Source organism: Schistocerca serialis, chromosome 4, assembly GCF_023864345.2.
Source record: "Schistocerca serialis cubense isolate TAMUIC-IGC-003099 chromosome 4, iqSchSeri2.2, whole genome shotgun sequence".
NCBI lineage: Eukaryota > Metazoa > Arthropoda > Insecta > Orthoptera > Acrididae > Schistocerca > Schistocerca serialis.
In genome coordinates, this window is record NC_064641.1 from 626,452,290 (window position 1) to 626,476,381 (window position 24,092).

Sequence of the window (24,092 nt, forward strand, 5' to 3'; positions counted from 1 at the left end):
GCTGACACCTGTTGATGGCCAAGCACTGAAACCTGGAGCAATTTGCGGTAGGGTTGCACTTCTGTCAAGTTGAACGATTCTCTTCAGTCGTCGTTGGTCCCGATCCTTCAGGATCTTTCTCCAGCTCCAGCGATATCGGAGATTTGATGTTTACCGGATTCCTGTTATTCACGGTACACTCGTGGAATGGTCGTATGGGAAATATCCCACTTCATCGCTACCTCGGAGATGCTTTGTCCCATCGCTTGTGCGCCGACTATAACACCACATTGCCGTAGTAGCAGCAGTAAACGATCTAATAACTGCGTCAGACACCTGTCATCGTATATACAGGGCTATTACAAATGATTGAAGCGATTTCATAAATTCGCTGTAGCTCCATTCATTGACATATGGTCACGACACTCTACAGATACGTAGAAAAACTCAAAGTTTTGTTCGGCTGAAGCCGCACTTCAGGTTTCTGCCGCCAGAGCGCTCGAGAGCGCAGTGAGACAAAATGGCGACAGGAGCCGAGAAAGCGTATGTCGTGCTTGAAATGCACTCGCATCAGTCAGTCATAACAGTGCAACGACACTTCAGGACGAAGTTCAACAAAGATCCACCAACTGCTAACTCCATTCGGCGATGGTATGCGCAGTTTAAAGCTTCTGGATGCCTCTGTAAGGGGAAATCAACGGGTCAGCCTACAGTGAGCGCTGAGTGTGGGAGGAACTTGATTATCGGCTTGATGTCTGCCGAATCACTAAAGGGGCACATATCGAACATTTGTGAATGCCTAAAAAATCTTTGAGTTTTTGTATGTGTGTGCAAAGCATTGTGAAAATATCTCAAATAATAAAGTTATTGTAGAGCTGTGAAATCGCTTCAATCATTTGTAATAACCCTGTACATGTAGGTGTTGCCGACCGCAGCGCCGTATTCTGCCTGTTTACATATCTCTGTATTCGAATACGGATGCTATATCAGATTCGTTGGAGTTTCTGTATAGATAAGATGCTTAAAGAGAAAACCATGTAATTCTACGTTGTGGAATCATAAACTTCATTGCTTTTCTTGATGGAATTAGTGACATAGCGGTCCCAACCACCTCTAAACTAGCGTCGTTGACGTCACTAACTTATTTACAGATGTTCCCACCGATGAGAGCACAAACATATTAACAGAATTTGTGCACAAATCTAAAGTAAAGCTTGTAGAATTAGATAACACAATCGTTGCTAATGAAACGTATGTTACACAGAATTATTAGGTTCCGTAACTCAATCTGTAGAAACGGAATCCTTGTAGGATCAGTTTGCTGTCCTCTGCTGTCCTCTGTGTCTGTCTGCCCGACTGTTAAAAACCCTTTTTCTCAGGGATCAAGTTGAAATTTATGCCAGATACTAAGGCCTAAGGTCTCATTTATGCGACATATTTTTATACTCGCAAATTCATTAAGGTCTACAGAGTACTTTCCGTTGACCTAGAATCATGAAATTTGTCAAGGAGCAAGATTTCACAGTAAAAGTAGAGGAACATATCCTGAATTATTTAATTTGTATCTATATAACAAAAATATTTCTTTTGTCAATTGTTGTCTGACTTCAGGCTTAAAACTGAAACATTCGCGAAAGCCTTGGAATTCCTGGGATCAATTCTTGCCGGTACCGAAATCGATAACAGATAAAACTCATCGAGATTCTCGATTACAGGGATCGACGAACTATCTATATACAAACAAACACCATCCGAACAGGCCATGAAGGCTCAACGGTATGGACCATCCGCCGTGCCATCCTCAGCTCTTACGCGTCACCGGATGCGCATACGGAGGGGCGTGTGGTCAGCACATCGCTCTCCCGGCCGTTGTCAGTTTTCGTGACCGATGCCGCTACTTCACAGTCCAGTAGCTCCTCAATTGGCCTCCCAAGCGCTGAGTGCCCCTCGCTTGCCAACAGCACTCGGCAGACCCGGTTGGTAACCCATCCTAGTGCTAGGCAAGCCTGACAGCGCTAAACTTCGGTGATCTGAGAGAAACCGGTTTTACCACTGCGGCAAGAGCGATGACGAACTGTCTACATTCATAAGAAAGCGAGTTCTACTTGCACCTGGCAAATTTTATTTTTAATTTGCGATCACTGATTATAGACAGTTTGACCGCCAAGCTATGGGTTCTCCTCTTAGTCCTTGACCATTTGAAATTTTCAGAGACCAAAAAATGGCTCTGAGCCCTATGGGACTTAACATTTGAGGTCATCAGTCCCCTAGAACTTAGAACTACTTAAACCTAACTAACCTAAGGACATCACACACATCCATGCTCGAGGCAGGATTCGAACCTAAACCGTAGCGGTCGCGCGGTTCCAGATTGAAGCGCCTAGAACCGCTCGCAACACCGGCCAGCTCTTTTCAGGGACATTTTTGAATAAGCTTCTTTACAGAAAAAAAACAGTACCTACCTATAGTGTAAGCCTTGAGATCTCACAGCATCCACAAACAAGCAGCTTTCCATTCCATGCTGCACAGCCTAATGTTAATTCTGTCATCCGACCCTCCATTACAAACCGAATTATAGACTATCAAATTTATCATTTTCTGTAATGGATATAGCTCTGACCTAACATGCGAAAAATGAACGTGCGTAAAAGTACACTACTGTACGCAGGTCAACAGCTAGCAATTATGAAACCGGTGAACCGTTCCATATGTTGACAAATTTCGTATAGTCTTACAAAAAACTTAAAAGTCTCGCAATTATAGACATGCGTTTTACAGTAACAGAGCAGCTCAATCACACGGAAAGGAAAAATCGTGCAGTAAAATCTGTATGTATGCCGAAACCGCCATTTCCACAGACAAAGGAAGCCGGAACTGATGCTCTCTCTCAATAGGGTGCCAGAATACTGGCACCGGGCTGATTTGCGTGATGATGCGCTAACTGTTAGCACGTCATCAGCCGCTGAATTAGTATGCACGCCTTCGCAGACTTACTTCGTGCCAGTTGGGATCATAGATGGGAATGTTTATGACAGCTCTTATTAAACAATGACATCAACTACATTTGCAGTGTTGGTTAGTTAATTAACTCTGGAGACTATACTTCTCATGGCGTAAATCATACACTTGGCAGTACTTTTTACATTAAAGAATGGGGCCGATAGGGGAACAGCGACTCCCGAATGACCGAGCAGTGCCTCGTTGTTTCAGTTCAGGAGTGGGACGTTTCACTGTGACTGGGTCTCACTCTTGGACAACATTCGTACAGTACAGATGGAAGAGCTCCTTAGCTCTGGTTAAGTGTATCAGGATCCGTGAGACACGTCAATATTAACATGAACAGCTATGTAGATGAGGAAGCTATGCAAAATTTCGAAGTTGAAATTGTTCAATTATTTCAACATGATACTGTTATACTTTCAATATACAGCAATACACTGAAATAAATAAATATATAATGAGTAAAAAAAGACGCACCACGAAGGAATTAAGCGAATGGGACGGAAATCGGTAGATGAGATGTTCGTGTGCAAACAAATGGTCTCTCTTCGAATTGACCCCCGACGACCAGCGAAGACTTGTCTACAGACGCCCCAGACAGTGGAGCATGAATGTCGCCCGTCTTACCGCTTACCAACCAGCAGTGAGGGTCTAGGGGTGCCATTTCTTTTCATAGCAGGACGAATTTGGTTGTCATCCGTGGCACCGTTACAGCAAACCGATACGTCGACGTTATTCTACGCGCCACTGCGTTGCCCTTCATCGCAAGCTTACATTTCAGCAAGATAATGCCCGCACACTGCGAGAGTTTCTACTGCTTGTCTTCGTGCTTTCCAAACCCTACCTTGGCCACCAAGGTCGCCGGATCTCTCCCCAATTGAGAACGTTTGAAGCTATACGGGCAGGGTCCTTCAACCAGCTCGGGATTTTGACTGTCTAACGCGCCAATTGGACATAATTTGGCACGATACCCCTCAGGTGGACATACAACACCTCTATCAATAATGCCAGCCTGAATAACTGCTTGCATAAGGGCCAGAGGTAGACCAACATGTTATTGAGTTGCACAGTTTGTGAAGCTCTTTCTCTTGAATAAATCATCTAACTTTTTCTGAAATTGTAATCATTTGTTTTTCTGTATATGTACATCACATCTACCGATTTCCATCCCATTCTGAAAATTATTTCGTTGTGCGTCTTTTTTTTTGTCTTAGAGTGTAATTAAAATTTACCTCGGAATAATTATTTCGGGAACATATCTCTGGTGGCGGCCCTTTTATTTGTGTTTCTGTGACATAAGCACGCCGGACAAAAAGTTAGTAATCACAGGAGACATCGCGCTAATACTGTGTAACTCCGCCTTTAGCCTCGATAAATGTCTTATTTCGGCGAGGAAGATTGCCCCCCGCCCCCCCCCCCCCCCCACCCCCCCACCCCAAGCTTCTTCCGGTGTGGCATATCCAGCTGGAGTCTGTCATTGATGATTAGACCCCGTGTAGCTACCAAATTTCGGGGATGTGATTGCTGTTACAAATAGTCCCAGACACTTTCTATGGGGTTACGACCACGTGATTTAGCGGGCCAGTCGAGTTTCAATAGAATGTGTGGGTGTTCGTCAAACGAGGAACGCGTTTCTACAGCCCACTGAACACGATTGTCGTCACTTTGAAGATGTAGACGAGAGGGTAACACTTAGGCACCAGGAATGTTGAAACAAACATCCTGGTTCATGATCACGATAGTCTGAATGAGTGAGCCCAAGTTACGGTACGAGAAACACTCGAAAAAAACGACAGAACTGACTCAGGCCTGAAGTACACGCTCCGCACATTGTGGCTGAAACGGCTCGATGGGCCAACGGTCCTGTCGACAGCTCGCATCAGTTGAAGTCAGTTGAAGAGAGGCAAAAGAGCGAGTCGTCGGTACTGTCTAGTTTCGGTGTTTTTGGCCCACTGAAGAAATCCAGCTCTGTATGTAGCTTTGAGAAATGGTCTTTTGTCAGACACCCGACTCCGAATTTCCATTATGTGCAAATTCGTTCGCTGGTTGAGATGAACGTGCTTTCATTGACATCAACAATTCTTGTTATGTGATTCTTGAGTTTCTCCCGGCGTATTTGATAGTCAAAATATCCACGGGTGTGCTGCCGGTCTATAGTGTCCAACGGGCACAATATTTCGGCGATCATACATGTCGCCATCATCAGGTGAACTGACGGACTGAGCTCCTGTGAACGTGCCGGCACGGAGATCCGTACGCTATGGCTGCTCAGAGGGAACTGGGTTCGGTCGCGGCGGCGGCCGATTTAAATACCCTCCGCCCGCGGCGCGCTCCCTCCGCCGTCCGCGCCCCGCGCCACGGTCGCGCGGTGGAACAGATTGCGACGGCGTCTGAGATGACGTCGGAGTGATGGCTCTGTCCGCCGTGGTCGTCACAACTATACGTTTGCTCGATTTACTCTTGATTAACCCGATCGCTGGTTCCCAAGCCTTGCTAAGATTATAGCCACAGTCACGGTTTATGAGGTCGTCATTGGTGCGAATTTCGATGGCCTCTCTAACAACGCTGTCCCAGTATCTCGACGTCTGTACCAGAATCCTCGTGCGGTCATATTCCATGGCGTGATTTTCCGACAAACAATGTTCAGCGACCGCCGACTTGCTCGGATACATCAGGCGAGTGTGCCTCTGGTGTTCACGGCATCGATCCTCGACGGTACGCATCGTCTGACCAATATACGACTTGCCACATTGACACGGAATCTGGTACACGCCAGCCTTCCTCAAACCGAGGTCATCTTTGGCGCTCCCCACCAGTGCACGAGTTTTATTTGGAGGACAAAACACAGTTCCGACCCGGTGTTTCTTCAGAATGCGAGCGATTTTCCCCGAGAGTGCGCCTGTGTATGGAATAAATGCAGTGCCTACCTCCTCCCTCGTGACTTCATCCATCTCAAGAGGTTGTGCCGCAGTGGTTGGGCGGAGAGCACGTTGAATCTGCCACTCTGAGTACCCATTTTTCCGAAATACAGTTCTCAGATGTTCCAATTCCTGGGGTAGACTCTCTACGTCAGAGATAGTGCGCGCCCTATGTACTAGAGTTTTAAGTACCCCATTCCTCTGTGAAGGGTGGTGGCAGCTGTCTGCGTGCAAATACAGATCAGTGTGCGTAGTTTTCCGATACACCCCATGACCTAGGGTGCCGTCAGCCCTTCTCTTGACCAAGACGTCGAGGAAAGGTAATTTACCCTCCGTTTCAGTCTCCATAGTGAATTTGATGTTGGGGTGTATGGAGTTTAGATGTGTGAGGAAGTCAAGGAGTTTATCCACACCATGTGGCCAGATGACGAACGTGTCGTCCACGTAACGGAAAAAGCAAGTAGGTTTCCATACGGATGACGACAGGGCTTCCTCCTCGAAGTTCTCCATGTACAAATTCGCTACCACCGGTGAGAGTGGGCTACCCATGGCGACTCCCTCCGTTTGTTCGTAGTATTCTCCATTAAAAAGAAAATACGTGGAAGTCAAGACATGCCTAAAAAGTTCAGTGGTCTTCTCGTCAAACTTCTGACTAATCAATTCTAGTGACTCTCGCAAGGGTACCCTCGTAAACAAGGAAACGACGTCAAAACTCACCATGATATCTGACTCATCCAACCTGAAGCTGCCAAGGCGTTTAACAAATTCCACGGAATTACGGATGTGATGAGGGCATTTACCCACATAAGGACTTAATATTCCCGTCAGGTATTTGGCCAGCAAATATGTAGGTGCCCTGATGTTGCTGACAATGGGGCGTAATGGTATCCCCTCTTTGTGAACCTTCGGGAGTCCATATAGTCTAGGCGGTACCGGACCTTGGGGTAACAATTTCTTAGCGTCACCCTCCGGTAAATCTGCGTCCTTGAGAAGCGCCCTCGTCTTGTTCTCCACCTTCTTTGTAGGGTCAACGCTGATCTTCCGGTAGGAATCGTCATTTAGCAGGCTCTGCATCTTATCAGTGTAGTCCTTATGGGAGACAACAACTGTAGCATTGCCTTTGTCAGCCGGTAAGACAACAATTGCAGAGCGCTCCCTCAGATCACGAATGGCCGCCCTCTCTTTACTGCTGATATTTGACTTCCTCGGCTTGGATTTCGTCAACGCACGACAAGTTTCACGACGTATTTCCTCGGCTGATTCTGGCGGAAGTCTCGCCGAAATAAGACATTTATCGAGGCTAAAGGCGGAGTTACACAGTATTAGCGCGATGTCTCCTGTGAGTACTAACTTTTTGTCCGGCGTGCTTATGTCACAGAAACACAAATAAAAGGGCCGCCACCAGAGATATGTTCCCGAAATAATTATTCCGAGGTAAATTTTAATTACACTCTAAGACAAAAAAAAGACGCACAACGAAATAATTTTCAGAATGGGATGGAAATCGGTAGATGTGATGTACATATACAGAAAAACAAATGATTACAATTTCAGAAAAAGTTAGATGATTTATTCAAGAGAAAGAGCTTCACAAACTGTGCAACTCAATAACATGTTGGTCTACCTCTGGCCCTTATGCAAGCAGTTATTCAGGCTGGCATTATTGATAGAGGTGTTGTATGTCCACCTGAGGGGTATCGTGCCAAATTATGTCCAATTGGCGCGTTAGACAGTCAAAATCCCGAGCTGGTTGAAGGACCCTGCCTGTATAGCTTCAAACGTTCTCAATTGGGGAGAGATCCGGCGACCTTGGTGGCCAAGGTAGGGTTTGGAAAGCACGAAGACAAGCAGTAGAAACTCTCGCAGTGTGCGGGCATTATCTTGCTGAAATGTAAGCTTGCGATGAAGGGCAACGCAGTGGCGCGTAGAATAACGTCGACGTATCGGTTTGCTGTAACGGTGCCACGGATGACAACCAAATTCGTCCTGCTATGAAAAGAAATGGCACCCCTAGACCCTCACTGCTGGTTGGTAAGCGGTAAGACGGGCGACATTCATGCTCCACTGTCTGGGGCGTCTGTAGACAAGTCTTCGCTGGTCGTCGGGGGTCAATTCGAAGAGAGACCATTTGTTTGCACACGAACATCTCATCTACCGATTTCCGTCCCATTCGCTTAATTCCTTCGTGGTGCGTCTTTTTTTACTCATTATATATTTATTTATTTCAGTGTATTGCTGTATATTGAAAGTATAACAGTATCATGTTGAAATAATTGAACAATTTCAACTTCGAAATTTTGCATAGCTTCCTCATCTACATAGCTGTTCATGTTAATATTGACGTGTCTCACGGATCCTGATACACTTAACCAGAGCTAAGGAGCTCTTCCATCTGTACTGTACGAATGTTGTCCAAGAGTGAGACCCAGTCACAGTGAAACGTCCCACTCCTGAACTGAAACAACGAGGCACTGCTCGGTCATTCGGGAGTCGCTGTTCCCCTATCGGCCCCATTCTTTAATGTAAAAAGTACTGCCAAGTGTATGATTTACGCCATGAGAAGTATAGTCTCCAGAGTTAATTAACTAACCAACACTGCAAATGTAGTTGATGTCATTGTTTAATAAGAGCTGTCATAAACATTCCCATCTATGATCCCAACTGGCACGAAGTAAGTCTGCGAAGGCGTGCATACTAATTCAGCGGCTGATGACGTGCTAACAGTTAGCGCATCATCACGCAAATCAGCCCGGTGCCAGTATTCTGGCACCCTATTGAGAGAGAGCATCAGTTCCGGCTTCCTTTGTCTGTGGAAATGGCGGTTTCGGCATACATACAGATTTTACTGCACGATTTTTCCTTTCCGTGTGATTGAGCTGCTCTGTTACTGTAAAACGCATGTCTATAATTGCGAGACTTTTAAGTTTTTTGTAAGACTATACGAAATTTGTCAACATATGGAACGGTTCACCGGTTTCATAATTGCTAGCTGTTGACCTGCGTACAGTAGTGTACTTTTACGCACGTTCATTTTTCGCATGTTAGGTCAGAGCTATATCCATTACAGAAAATGATAAATTTGATAGTCTATAATTCGGTTTGTAATGGAGGGTCGGATGACAGAATTAACATTAGGCTGTGCAGCATGGAATGGAAAGCTGCTTGTTTGTGGATGCTGTGAGATCTCAAGGCTTACACTATAGGTAGGTACTGTTTTTTTTCTGTAAAGAAGCTTATTCAAAAATGTCCCTGAAAAGAGCTGGCCGGTGTTGCGAGCGGTTCTAGGCGCTTCAATCTGGAACCGCGCGACCGCTACGGTTTAGGTTCGAATCCTGCCTCGAGCATGGATGTGTGTGATGTCCTTAGGTTAGTTAGGTTTAAGTAGTTCTAAGTTCTAGGGGACTGATGACCTCAAATGTTAAGTCCCATAGGGCTCAGAGCCATTTTTTGGTCTCTGAAAATTTCAAATGGTCAAGGACTAAGAGGAGAACCCATAGCTTGGCGGTCAAACTGTCTATAATCAGTGATCGCAAATTAAAAATAAAATTTGCCAGGTGCAAGTAGAACTCGCTTTCTTATGAATGTAGACAGTTCGTCATCGCTCTTGCCGCAGTGGTAAAACCGGTTCCTCTCAGATCACCGAAGTCTCGCTGGCAGCAGTCCACATACGCAGAGGTGTGTTGGTGCATGTCAGAGTACGGTGCAGTAAGTGTCCAGACGTTTTCAGACGTGCTAATGGTGACTGTGTTGAAAATGGCTCAAAGAACACATCTTGATGACGGTATGAGGGGTAGAATACTAGGGCGACTGGAGGCTGGTAAAACACAGCAGGTCGTAGCACGGGCCCTCCGTGTGCCACAAAGTGTGATCTCAAGATTATGGCAACGATTCCAGCAGACAGGAAACGTGTCCAGGCGCTACAGTACGAGACGTCCACAGTGCACAACACCAGAAGAAGATCGATATCTCACCATCAGTGCCCGCAGACGGCCACGGAGTACTGCAGGTAACGTTGCTCGGGACCTTTCCGCAGCCACTGGTACAGTTGTCTCCAGACACACAGTCTACAGACGACTGAACAGACATAGTTTATTCGCCCGGAGGCCTGCAAGGTGCATTCCACTGACCCCTGGTGACAGGAGAGCCCGTAAAGCCTGGTGTCAAGAACACAGTACATGATCATTGCAACAGTGGTCCTAGGTTATGTTCACGGACGAGTCCACGTATAGTCTGAACAGTGATTCTCACGGGTTTTCATCTGGAGTGAACCAGGAACCAGGTACCAACCCCTTAATGTCCTTGAAATGACTTGTATAGAGGTCGTGGTTTGATGGTGTGAGGTGGAATTATGATTGGTGCACGTACACCCCTGCATGTCTTTGACAGAGGAACTGTAACACGTCAGGTGTATCGTGACGTCATTTTGCACCAGTATGTCCGCCTTTTCAGGGGTGCAGTGGGTCCCACCTTTCTCCTGATGGATGATAACGCGCGGCCCCACCGAGCTGCCATCGTGGAGGAGTACCTCCAAACAGAAGATATCAGGCGATTGGAGTGGCCTGCCTGTTCTCCAGACCTAAACCCCATCGAGCACGTCTGGGATGCTCTCGGTCGACGTATTGCTGCACGTCTTCAAACCCCTAGGACACTTCAGGAGCTCCGACAGGCACTGGTGCAAGAATGGGAGGCTATACCCCAGCAGCTGCTCGACCACCTTATCCAGAGTGTGCCAACCCGTTGCACGGTCTGTGTACGTGTGCATGGTGATCATATCCCATATTGATGTCGGGTTACATGCGCAGGAAACAGTGGCGTTTTGCAGCACATGTGTTTCGGGACGGTTTTCTCAACTTATCACCAATACCGTAGACTTACTGATCAGTGTCCTGTGTGTTCCCTATGTGCCTATGCTATTAGCGCCAGTTTCGTGTAGTGCCACGTTCTGTGGCACCACATTCTGCAATTATCCTTAATTTATGAGCATGAGTGTTTAAATGTATGTGTAATAGAGAAACTGGGAGCCGAAGACTTCTCTTAGTGTTTTTGTTTGTTTGGTTGTTTACTTCGCACATAAATAGAACTGCACATCGTTCAGTGTTGGCCCCGATATAAACTGCATTTTAGGAGTAATGAAAATTAGTGGATAGCGTGACTTATGTGTTTTTATGCAACCAAACCAATTACTTTTGATATAAGTGCAGTTTGCATAAAATATGTATAATTGCTGTTATTTTGTACTCAGCTGAACGTTCTTCATTACAATCAAAGGCATGAGTTTGCTGTTGATAACTGTGAAATCTGTTTAGAAATAACAAAAACATTTTTTTAGATAAGTTCGGCAAAGTGCTGAAGTGATGTTTTACATATTTTTGTTTTGTAGTTTTCCTTAATATTCTACCGTTTTGTTGAGGAAACTGCGTTTCCTAGCGCTATATATAAACCCGTAAAGCTTATTTAAATTTTTACTACAACATCCCACCATGGCAAGTTACAAGTCAACAGCTCTCGTATAAAACTTAAATTAAAACATCGACAATTTCAATTTTGCTATAAATACTGTTTATTTTTAAGTTGCAGGTAGGAGGATGACTATGTAGAAGAAAAATGTTCGTAGGTTATCCTGTCGTTTATATAACCCCACTGAGTTTCTACATGGCTCACCACTTGAATGTTTCTAGCGGAATGCAGTAAAACATTGATCGCATGCATAATGAAAGCGCTCGTTATGAGGTAACGCCCGACGGATATGCAACACACATAACTTACAGGTAATGCGGGTACTATGCCGCGATGGTTCCTTTGAAAGGACACAGCCGAGTTCCTTCTCTACATCTACATCTACATACAACTTACAGGTAATGCGGGTACTATGCCGCGATGGTTCCTTTGAAAGGACACAGCCGAGTTCGTTCTCTACATCTACATCTACATACATACTCCGCAACCCACCATACGGTGCATGGCGGAGGGTACCACAACTAGCATGTTCTCTCCCTGTTCCACTCCGAAACACAACGAGGGAAAAATGAGTGCCTATATGCCTCTGTACGAGCCCTAATCTCTCTTATCTTTGTGGCATTTTCGCGAAATATAAGGTGGAGGCAGTAAAATTGTACTGCAGTCAGCCTCAAATGCTGGTTCTCTAAATTTACTCAGTAGCGATTCACGAAAAGAACGCCTCCTTTCCTCCAGAGACGCCCACCCGAGTTCCTGGAGCATTTCCGTAACACTCGCGTGATAATCAAACCTACCAGTAACAAATCTAGCAGCCCGCCTGTGAATTGCTTCTATGTCCTCCCTCAATCCGACCTGTAGGGATCCCAAACGCTCGAGCGGTACACAAGAATAGGTCGTATTAGTGTTTTATAAGCGGTCTCTTTTACAGATGAATCACATCTTCCCAAAATTCTATCAATGAACCGAAGACGACTATCCACCTTCCCCACAGCTGCCATTACATGCTTGTCCCACTTCATACCGCTCTGCAGTGTTACGCCCAAATACTTAATCGACGTGACTGTGTCAAGCGCTACACTACTAATGGAGTACTCAAACATTTCGGAATTCTTTTTCCTATTCATCTGCATTAATTTACGTTTATCGATATTTAGAGTTAGCTGCCATTCTTTACACCAATCACAAATCCTGCCCAAGTCATCATGTATCCTCCTACAGTCACTCAACGACGACATCTTCCCGTACACCACAGCATCATCAACAAACAGCCGCACGTTGCTATCCACCCTATCCAAAAGATCATTTATGTAGATAGAAAACAACAGCGGACCTACCACACTTCCCTGGGGCACTCCAGATGATACCCTCACCTTCGATGAACACTCACCATCGAGGACAACGTACTGGGATCTATTACTTAAGAAGTCTTCGAGCCACTCACATATTTGGGAACCAATCCCATATGCTCATACCTTAGTTAGAAGTCTGCAGTGGGGCACCGAGTCAAACGCTTTCCGGAAGTCAAGGAATATGGCATCCGTCAGATACCCTTCATTCATGGTTCGCAAGGTATCATGTGAAAAAAGGGCGAGTTGCGTTTCGCAGGAGTGATGGTTTGTAAAGCCGTGCTGATGCAGGGACAGCAACTTTTCTGTCTCAAGGAAATTCATTATATTCGAACTGAGAATATGTTCGAGAATCCTGCAACAAACCGATGTTAAGGATATTGGTCTGTAATTTTGAGGATCCGTCCTTCTACCCTTCTTATATACAGGCGTCACCTGCGCTTTTTTCCAGTCGCTCGGAACTATACGTTGGGTAAGAGATTCGCGATAAATGCAAGCTAAGTAAGGAGCCAATGCAGTAGAGTACTGTCTGTAAAACCGAATTGGAATCCCATCAGGACCTGGCGATTTATTTATTTTCAAGCTATTCAGCTGCTTCACAACCCCAGGGATGTCTGTCACTATGTCCTCCATGCGGGAATCTGTACGAGACTCAAACGGCGCTATGTTTGTACGCTCCTCCTACGTGAAAGATTTCTCAAACGCTAAATTTAAGATTTCAGGTTTCGTTTTGCTGTATTCCGTTGCCAGGCCAGACTGATCAGTGAGTGACTGGATGGAAGCCTTCGACCCGCTTACCGATTTTACGTAAGGCCAGATTTTCCTTGGGTTTTCAGCAAGATCTTTTGCTAAGGCATGACAGTGGTAGTTGTTGTATACTTCGCGCATCGCTCTTTTTACAGTAGCACGAATGTCTACTAACTTTTGCCTGTCCTCATTCTCCCGATCTTTCTTGTACCGCGAGTGCAACTGCTTTTGCTTCCTGAGCATTCTCCGAATTGCGCTGTTAAACCGGTGGGTCTTTTCCGTCCGTAACCCACTTTTTCGGCACATACTTCTCCAATGCGTGATTTACAATGTGTTTAAATTTTGCCCATAATTCTTCCACGTCCATCGGCCCGGAAGTAAATGAAGTCGATTTATTTACTAGGTGGGATGCTAACAACTGTTTATCTGCTCTTTCTAGTAAGAATACTCTCCTAGCCTTCTTGACCGACTTTTTAACCTTCGTAACCATAGTTGTCCGATGGGACAATGACCTCGCTATTTGGTAGCCTCCTCCCGAATCAACCAACAAACCAACCAACGACCTCAAGTGAACAAAGCTGCTAGGAAAACTGTCGTAGTCTACGCTTAGTTTCGACTGTCTACGACAGTTGACGGTAGTTTTGAAGCTGTACACTGCGCTGATTCCACAGAATCCCCGCACACCACTTCACTGGAATGACACGTCTGCAGTGGAGGGTCACATGTCGCCTGCTACTAGCTCCACAGCGATCAGTGTTCTTTTAACGGAGTGTCTAGTGTTCTGCCTAGCTAGCTAATTTTCGACACAGTGTCGAGCTACAAGTTTGCAGTAGGCTCCGTAGCGCCTGGCGGCCGCTACTTTGGCGAGACTCACGGAGGTGACGAGCACGTAGATGCGCAGGTCGAACTTGCGGCCGGCGACGAGGGAGGGCCGGTGCACGTAGCGCTGCACGATGTGCGTGGTGCCGCCGCGCGACTGCTCCCCGCTGTCGCCGTCTTCCTCCGCCGGCTCGCGGTTCCGCAGCCACTCCCGCAGCTGCTGCAGCCTGAGTGCACGTCACGCCAGTCACCTCCTAAACATCTTCTCACGTAATTAGCTAATGAGCGCTGCGCGAGAGGCACGTGTTTATAAAATGATAGTACGAGGGTCGTCCAATAAGTAATGCAACACATTTTTCTGAAAGCAGGTAGATTATATTCAGAATTCCAATACACCATATTATTCCCCCTCTTTTGGCTAGGAAACCCTCTTTTGCAACACAGTCTCCGTTCAACGCGACGGCCTTACGCCACCTCACTGGGAGGGCCTTTATGTTCGCATGGTATCACTCTACGGCAGACGTCGCAGCCAACGTCTTTCTCCATCATCCACGTACTGCTTTTCGCGAAGTGCATCCTTCGTTGGGCCAAAAACATAAAATGAAATGATCGCATGGCATTGTTGGCCAGGATGTCTCAGTAGGGTTCGGCCGCCAAGTGCAAGTCTTATTTCGGTCGGCGCCACATTGGGCGACTTGCGGGCGATGATGAGGATGAAATGATAATGAGCACAACACGACACCCAGCCCCCGAGCGGAGAAAATCTTTAAACCGGCCGGGAAACCGAGCGAGGTGGTGTAGTGGTTAGCACACTGGACTCGCATTCGGAAGCACGACGGTTCAATCCCACATCCGGCCATCCTGATTTAGGTTCTCCGTGATTTCCCTAAATCGCTCCATCCTTCCCTAATCCTATGAGATCGATAACCTCGCTGTTTGGTCTCTTCCCCCAAACAACCAACCAACCAACTGGCCGGGAATCGAACCCGGGCCCAGTGCGTGGGAGGCAAGCTTGTTACCACCCAGCTAAGCAGGCGGGCGGGCCAAACAGATGGAAGTCAGGAGGTGCGACATCAGGACTGCAGAGTGGACGAGGACGAACAGTCGAATGAAGTTTCGTCAGTTCCTCCCAGGAGCGCAGACCTTTCTGAGGGCTTGTGTTGTCATGGAGAAGAAATTCGTTCGCTTTTTGTGGTGACGAACACACTGAAGTCTAACACTGCAGGAGCCACAGCTGAGTGGGGTCAGTTCGCACGTCGGAGATCGTACAGGTTTGGGCGACCTTGTTGCGATAATGGCAAGCGCATCGCCCAACGATTCGCCGCACTTTTGTTCACTGCCAGGTCTCCGTAGATATTGTGCACGTGCCTTTGAATATCTGAGATGCTCTGGTTTTCCGTCAAAAGAAACTCAATGACAGCTCTCTGCTTGGAACGCACCTCCGTTACAGACGCCAATCTGAAGACTGTGCAAAGCGCCGCCACCTATCGGAATTACTAGAAACTACAGCGCCTGAAGCCGAAATATTCCACGATGGCCCACAACGAATTCCGCATTTTTTTCAATTGGAATTTGCCGAGAACCAAAATGTGTTGCATTACTTATTGAACGCCCCTCGTGGTATCAAACAACTGTGTATTCTTCGACGTTGGTAGCACTGCCCTGAAAAATATTACACACTCATAACACTGCCAGAATTCACCACGGTTTACAACTTATAGCTGTTTAGGGCAGCCGAATCATTACTCATTACAAGATCTTACAAGCTTGCATGTAATACATTGATCAGTTGTTCCGTCGATCATTGGTTGAATATTTTATACATTATGAATGAAAACACGCATGACACTGGTTTAATATTCTACAGTATTGATTATTTATATGCCTTCTCTACAGCGTGGCTGAATACTGTTCGCCGATCTGGATGAGAAATGCAAACGTAGCCAAAGTGGACGTCCAGCGGAAGGAGACCATGCGGATAATCTCTGAAACACTCTGGGCCACCCCATGTGCTTCACTCCCCGTCTAGCAAACAAAAATACCCCTGAAATTAGGAGATTACAGTTAGCTGGAAGTCATATAGAAAAATTCTAGACAACCCAAAACTCTCTGTATCACCACAACCTGGCTCCTCTAAACAGACTTAAACTCAATTCACTTATATGGAAAATCGGCGAGGAACTGCATGACTTCCACTCGAGGATAGCTTCGAAAGAACTGTAGGCTGTAAGTGGACACAAGAAAAGAAACTTGGTGGACGACACTGCAAGAAGATCGTTGGATACATGCTCCAGGGGAAATTGTGGAGAACTTTCAACATTGTGAGGACGAGTGTAGGTAGGTGTAAGCAACTAGTGAACAAATGGGGCCTGTAGAACAGTCTTGAATCTGAATTCGGGAAAATTCTGTCAGTGGAACGATTACTTGTGTGTCAATGCATGGCTATGAGAGTGATCTGAAGGACATATACGGACTCTCCAACTCAGCTACAGAGTGTCTCAAGAATGTTTATGATATTGTGCTGTATTATAGACTGAGGTGACAAAGGTCATGCGATACCTACTAATGTCGCGTCAGACCTCCTTTTACTCGGCGTAGTACAGCAGCTCGACGTGTTATGGGCTTCCCAAGGCGCTGGAAGTTCCCTGCAGAAATACTGAGCCCTGCTGCCTCTATAGCCGTCCTTAATTGAGAAAGTCTTGAGCACGAAATGACCTCTAAATTATGACCCATAAATGTTCGATGGAATTAATGTTGGGCAGTCTGGGTGGCCAAATCATTCGCTCGAGTTGTCTAGACTGTTCCTCAAACCAATCGTGAACAACTGAAGCCTCGTGAAATGTCACATTGTCATCCCTAAAAATTCCATGGTCCTTTGGGCACATGAAGTTGATAAATGGCTGCAAATGGTCTCCAAGTAGCCGAGCAAAACCATTTCCAGTCAATGATCGATGAAATTGGACCAGAGGACCCAGTCCATTCCATGTTACACAGCCCATATCAGTATGGAGCCACCACCAGCTTGCACAGTACCTTGTTGATTATTTGAGTTCATTGCTTCGAGGGATCCGTGCCACACTCGAACTCTACTATCAGCTGTTACCAAATGAAATCGGGCCTCATCTGACGTGGCACTGTTTTCGAGTCGTATATGGTCCAACCGAAGTGGTTACGAGTCCAGGAGAGGCACTTCAGGCGATGTAGTGCTGTGGGCAAAGGCACTCGCGTCGGTCGTCTGCTGCCAAGTCCATTAACGGGAAATTCCGCCTTGTCCTAACGGATACGTTTTTCGTATGTCCCACATTGATTTCTGTGGTTATTTCACGCAATGTTGCTTGTCTGTTAGCAGTGACAACTCTGTGCAAACGCCACTGCTCTTTGCTGGCAAATGAAAGCCGTCAGCCACTACGTTGTTTGTGTTGAGAGGTAATGCCTGAAATTTGGTATTCTCGGCACACTATTGACACTGTGGATCTCTGAATATTGAATTTCCTAACAATTTCCGAAATGGAATGTCCCATGCGTCTATCTCCAACTACCCTTCCGCGTTCAAAGTCTGCTGATTCCCGTCGTGTGGCCATAACCAATCGGAAACATTTTCACATGAATCACCGAGTACATATGACAGCTTCTTCGATGCACTACCCTTCTATACCTCGTGTACGCGATACCACAGCCATCTTTATATGCGCTCATTGCATTTCCATGGTTTTTTCACCTTAATCTAAAAACATATGTAAAGAGTATTGAAACTCACTATAGAGCTATCAGAATATTTTAGTTAATACGTTGTAATGAATGTCTTTGTAAATGTCGAACGAGTAAATAAATAAATAAATAATTATTTTACAAACCGGTTTTCGGCTGTGACACTATCATCAGATGTAAAGATAAATATGTGACGCTGTGAGAGTTTTGTAGGATCAAAGATTTTTAACTAGTGCGTTTGCAGAGTATCCCAGTTGGTTTCCAAAGACAACAAATGTTAACTGATATAATAGTAAAACGAGAGGAAATATTTAAGTGAAAATGCAGTTTAAAATGCCTGAACTGAAATGAAATACGAGTATGTACCATATTAAGTAATGAACTATGTAACAAATTACAACAATTGTTCTGAGATGAAAGTAAATAGAACAGTATACTTTGCTAACATGTTCCAAGGCAGTGGCTGAACAAAACAATCTTGTCTGTAACAGGTCCAATATTACAAACAGGTGAGATAAGCCTGTAAGAGAAGCAGCTGTAAATATACGAAGTAAGAAATAAAATTAAATAAACAGCGCAAGTGGAGCTTTAGTAACTGAAATGAAGGAAAAAATGGGGCATGTGACTTGGAGGGGTAAACTGCAGTATGGTCTGGATGGGAGTATGAGCAGTATCTGCAGTTAGAAGTGGCAAGTAGGGGAGTTGTAGCTGATCATTCAGTACTGAGGATGGGAAAAAGGGCATATAATTTTTAATCTCGTTTATTTAAAGGTAGTTCGTATTCCTCCCTTTATGGATGTCCTGTATCTGTTCATATTGCACCTTAATATAATGATCGATGGAGCAGGCTGTAGTGCCTGCAAGGTGCAATGAATGCACAAATAAAAGTTTTGAAATCCGCCTCAAACTGTTGGTGGGTTGTATGGGAGTAGCTCTCCGTCTTCAGGCCACAAGTGTCCCATCGGGACCATCCGACCGCCGTGTCATCCTCATTTGAGGATGCGGATAGGAGGGGCGTGTGGTCAGCACACCGCTCTCCCGGTCGTTATGATGGTTTTCTTTGACCGGAGCTGCTACTATTCGGTCGAGTGGCTCCTAAATTGGCATCACGAGGCTGAATGCAACCCGAAAAATAGGAACAGCACATGGCGGCTGGAGGGTCACCCATCCAAGTGCCGGCCACGCCTGACAGCGATTAACTTCGGTGATCTCACGGGAATCGGTGTATCCACTACGGAAAGGCCGTTGCCCACGTATGGGAGTAGATTCATCAATAATTACCCATGAGCCTACCAGTCAGTCAATATCCTCGAACATTCAGTGTGGAGTGTATTGGTGGAGAATTACTTATAGCCCAATGATAAATATAATTTTGAACCAAGAGTTTGGTTCTAGCAATGAATTACACTGTTGAAGCGAAGGATTATAATCACTGCCCACCGAGAGACTGAATGCCGACTTGTGGCGTTTCGGGAAGGTGACCAGGTAGGGAAAGTGCATATGTGGAGCAGAGACGGTTGGGGATCGTTCTATCGAAATACAGACACCAAATGGGGAACTCAACTCACATAATCTACTTTGACGGATGACAGATTGTTACGGCCCGGCATCTCAAAACATCATTCTGGAAACGGCGAAGCGAGTCGGCTGTTAGCGTTGTACTATCCTGATCTCTACAAAAGTTGGTTGAAGGACGGCGAAAACACTAACAGACGAGAAAATGTTGTACGTACAGGTCTCATCACAGGTAGTAGATGTCGGATGCTTGCCCGCTCTGTAAAGCAGTATAGGTGGTGATCTGTAGTATATCTAATGACAGTGTAGAAAGATGTTGGAAGTAAAAGAGTTTCTGAGCACACCATTCAGCGCGCATGTTTGAACATAGGTCACCTAAATGTCCGTTTGTTGGCCCAACGACATCATAATTTACAACAGTGGTCACGAGATCATCGAGAGTGGACCATGGATCAGTGAAAAGCTAGCGCTTGGTTGGATGAATCATGCTTCTTGTTTCACCAGGTCGACAGTTCCGTCTCGATACGCCGTCATCCAGGCCTAAGACTGCTCGAACCATGCACCGCGCCATAGACGCAGGCCGGTGGGGGCAGTATTATGCCCTAGGTGACATTAGCCTGGTCTTCCATGGGTCCAACGCTAGTGATGGAAGACACCGTGACAGCTGTGGACTATGTGAGAATAACTGTCCTTGTCACAAGGCCAAAATCGTTCCCCGAGTTGAGCACCATGATAGTGAAGTCACATCGATGTCCAAACCACGAAATTCGATTCGCCAGCTCCGTGCCTTTAAATATCCGACCCTCAATTTAAGGGAGCTGCTTGACCTGTGAGTAGCCATCTGACGCCACATACCACCGAAAATTTACCAAGAATTGTCGAATCCACGCCACGTGTAATCCCTTCTGTACTGCGTTCCATAGGTGGACCAAAACGCTATTTAGCAGGTGGCCTTTATGTATTGGTCTGCCTCCGTATCGTAGTGGGTAGCCCAGCTGACTGCCATTCCGAGGACAGGGATTCAATTCGCGGTACTGCCAGGAATTTTTTTCTTGGTGGGAGGTCTGGTATGCGATGCACTGAGCCTCGTGATGCCAATTGAGGAGCTACTTGACCGAGCAGTACCGGCTGCAGGTCACGAAAAGTTATAGCGCCCAGAACGGCCGTGTGTTGACCCCATGCCCCTCCACAATGCATCCAATGACGCCACTGGCGGCGAGCGACACAGGGGTCGGTCGGTAGCGATTCATCCGCCGGGGCCTGTGGGCTGAGTTAGTTTACATCATGTTTAAACTCATCAATGTATGTTGTAATGGAGTCGCTACGACTGGCAGTCGTCAGGTTGAACAGTTGCAATGATCCTAAGTTGTAACTAAATGTGTAAATTTGTTTCATCATTAAAAAATTTTATATTAATTTGCTACTATTACTTCCCCGTTTCAAAAAAAAACTCAGTTTATAATCTTCGAACACCTGGATAATTCTGACGCCAAATATTTGGACTGCCTTACGTAATCTTCACAAAACTTCAGACCCATGACCGATATTCTTTATTTTTTTCATAACATCACAAATACGGACACGAATTATGCTAATACATGTTTGAAAAAATGCTGTTCGAGACATCTCATATTGAAGATTTTGTCTATAATACATACTATTTTTTAATTTATAAAGATCTGGGATTACACTTTAATAAAAGAGTTAACTCGTATTATGACAAAATCGTTATAACCGGACAGAGAGTATTTCGGACACCGTCACCAAAAGAGGAATCATGTTCCTCGGACTTGTCCTTAAAATGGGCCAGTGTAGGTTGGCACATCAGATAATACCAAAGTACGCTGCACCCAAAAGGTACAAATGGATTTAGAAGATAGGGGAGTAGAGGAAACGGAGATTTATAACAGGGTGACTTTCAAATAGAAAAAAGAAGATCGGTTTGTCACAGGTTTTCAGGGCGTAATGAAACCCAATGTAAAATTACCACGGACGGAAGATCGAAGAGGACTGGAAAAAAAATGGCTCTGAGCACTATGGGACTCAACATCTGTGGTCATCAGTCCCCTATAACTTAGAACTACTTAAACCTAACTAACCTAAGGACATCACACACATCCATGCCCGAGGCAGGATTCGAACCTGCGACCGTAGCAGTCGCGCGGTTCCGGACTGAGCGCCTAGAACCGCTAGACCACCACGGCCGGCGAAGAGGACTGCAGTTCAAAGAATATTGGACAAGGATAAGTGCCAGAAGAAAGGAAGCTGACTCGAAATGACGTGGTCCTCAGCTGGTCAAAGCAAAAAGAAGAGTGTAACAAATAAAAAATAGACAACATTACACCACAGTTTTATTCATTACCAAAGATGTCAACTAGCGCAAATAAAAAGAGCATAATGTTGAATCCCATGGTCAATGTTTTATCCGTTCCGTATTGTACATTTACAGTCAGAAGTGTTTCTGCTATATCTTTAAATAACTGGAAACTTTTTTCAAATAGTTAAGGCTGTTCATAGAAGTCTCGTAAATGGCTGCCGCGACGTAATTACATTCGTACGGGTTACGAACGAAGAAATGAAACGAAATATTTATTTTGACTTGTAAATAATAGATTTCAGCTATCAGTCGTCCTTTTTTAAATTTTATTGACAGATCTAGATTTCAGCTAGAAACTAGCCATTCTCATTGCACTATCGTTTTTGATCAATACATGTAACGCCTGTTGGTCGGGGTTCATCCACAGTTCATTGAAGCCCGACCAACAGGCGTTACATGCATTGATCAAAAACGATAGTGCAATGAGAATGGCTAGTTTCTAGCTGAAATCTAGATCTACCAATAAAATTTAAAAAAGGACGACTGATAGCTGAAATTATTTACAAGTCAATATAAAAGTCGCTGCGTGCAACAGCCTTCTGAATGGAAGGTAACCTGATGAAATAGTTATTTACTTTTTACTACAAAAATCTTCTCATACCACTCTAATTTACAAATCATACGTCCATTTTTTTTTTTTTGCTTAGTTCTCCTTTTTCGATACGTCCCTGGTCGCACTCAAGAGCGAGGCGGCGAGGGGACAGTCTGCAGGGGGAGGGAGAACAATATCACGCTTCGTGTCCTTTGGGACTCATGCCTGACTCCTGATTTTACTGGATTTATGTGAGCTTCAGTACGCGGCAGAGTAACACTCTTCTGTTTCTGCAACAAGGGAAGAAGGATATTCTGTTTATAGTGGGCTGTAATGCCTTCGGTATCACATACAACTTAGCTGCAAATTACCTAGGATGTTGAACCCTGAGACAATGAAGACACAATCTTGGAAGACATCGGTGCAGGCAATTTACTACTACTTGTACATCTATTTCGAAAAGAAAGCACCTCGGAAAAACCCTAAGGACCCTCACTGCAACTAAATGCATCGTAAGCAGGTGAATACGGATATGAGTACCTTATGGATGTTTGCGCTCCATGAGAAAGAAGTGCGTAATGGGGAGAGCCCACACACCAGCCATGGCTCAGAGACTGGATTTGAGGACGATCCTAAAAACCCCAGTGGACAGCCTACTCTCTTTGGTGGACTGTATCTAATTTCTATAAATACGCTGCTCTATCAGGCCTATAAACGCGTCATTCCACAAAAATGTACTATATTATAGAAACGGTTAATAATTTGCAAGAACTTGTGCCACGATCAGTTCTCAAATGGTTCAAATGGCTATGGGATTTAACATCTGAGGTCATCAGTCCCCTAGACTTAGAACTACGTAAACCTAACGACATCACATAAATCCTGTCCGAGGCAGGATTCGTACCTGTGACCGTAGCAGCAACGCGTTTCCAGACTGAAGCGCCTAGAATCGCTCGGCCACAGCGGCCGGCGATCAATTCCGCTCTTCTTGATAATTATGTGACGTTTTGTGCTTGCGACCTGAAAGACTGTGGGGTCATGTGCAGTTGGCCAACCATTGAACCTGTGGGGAGCCGTTCGTCTACCTGTGATCGCGGAACGACTCTGCCAAATGAGTTGCGGACAGGTTTGGTTCGTAGTTGACCTTAAGACTATCGAAAGGATTCTTCAGCAACGTCGCAGCCTGTTCGGGAACGAAGGGATTATCCGAATGAGACGAAATCAGTAGATGTATATTTACAGACAAACAAATGTTTACAATTTCAGAAAAACTGGATGATTTATTCAAGAGAAAGAGCTTGAGAGATTGAGCAAGTCAATAACGCGTTGATCGATCTGTAGTCCTTATGCGAGCAGTTATTCGGCTTAGCATTGATTGATAGAATTGTTGGATGCCCTACCGAGGGATATCGTGCCAAATTATGTGCAATAGGCGCGTTAGATCGTCAGAATCTCGAGGTGAACGGAGGGCCTCGCCCACAGAGCTCCAAACGTTCTCAATTGGGGAGAAATCCGACAACCTTGCTGTACCAAGACAGGGTTTTACAGGCACGAAGACAATCAGTAGAAACTCTCACCGTGTGCGGACGGGCATTATCTTGATGAAATGTAAGCCCAGGATCGCTAGCCATGAAGGGCAACAAAACGTGGCGTACAATATCTTCCATGTACCGCTGTCCTGTAAAGATGCCGCG

General features: G+C 45.5%; 1 protein-coding gene across 1 annotated transcript in view; it reads right to left on the bottom strand.

Annotated features, from left to right (window-relative positions):
* Positions 1 to 24,092, bottom strand: part of LOC126474646 (probable tubulin polyglutamylase TTLL9) — a 141,298-nt gene that overhangs the window by 43,279 nt on the left and 73,927 nt on the right. Inside the window, exon 5 of the mRNA XM_050102125.1 lies at positions 14,322 to 14,493. Coding sequence (XP_049958082.1) covers positions 14,322 to 14,493 — 172 coding nt within the window. The remainder of the gene's footprint in view (positions 1 to 14,321; positions 14,494 to 24,092) is intronic.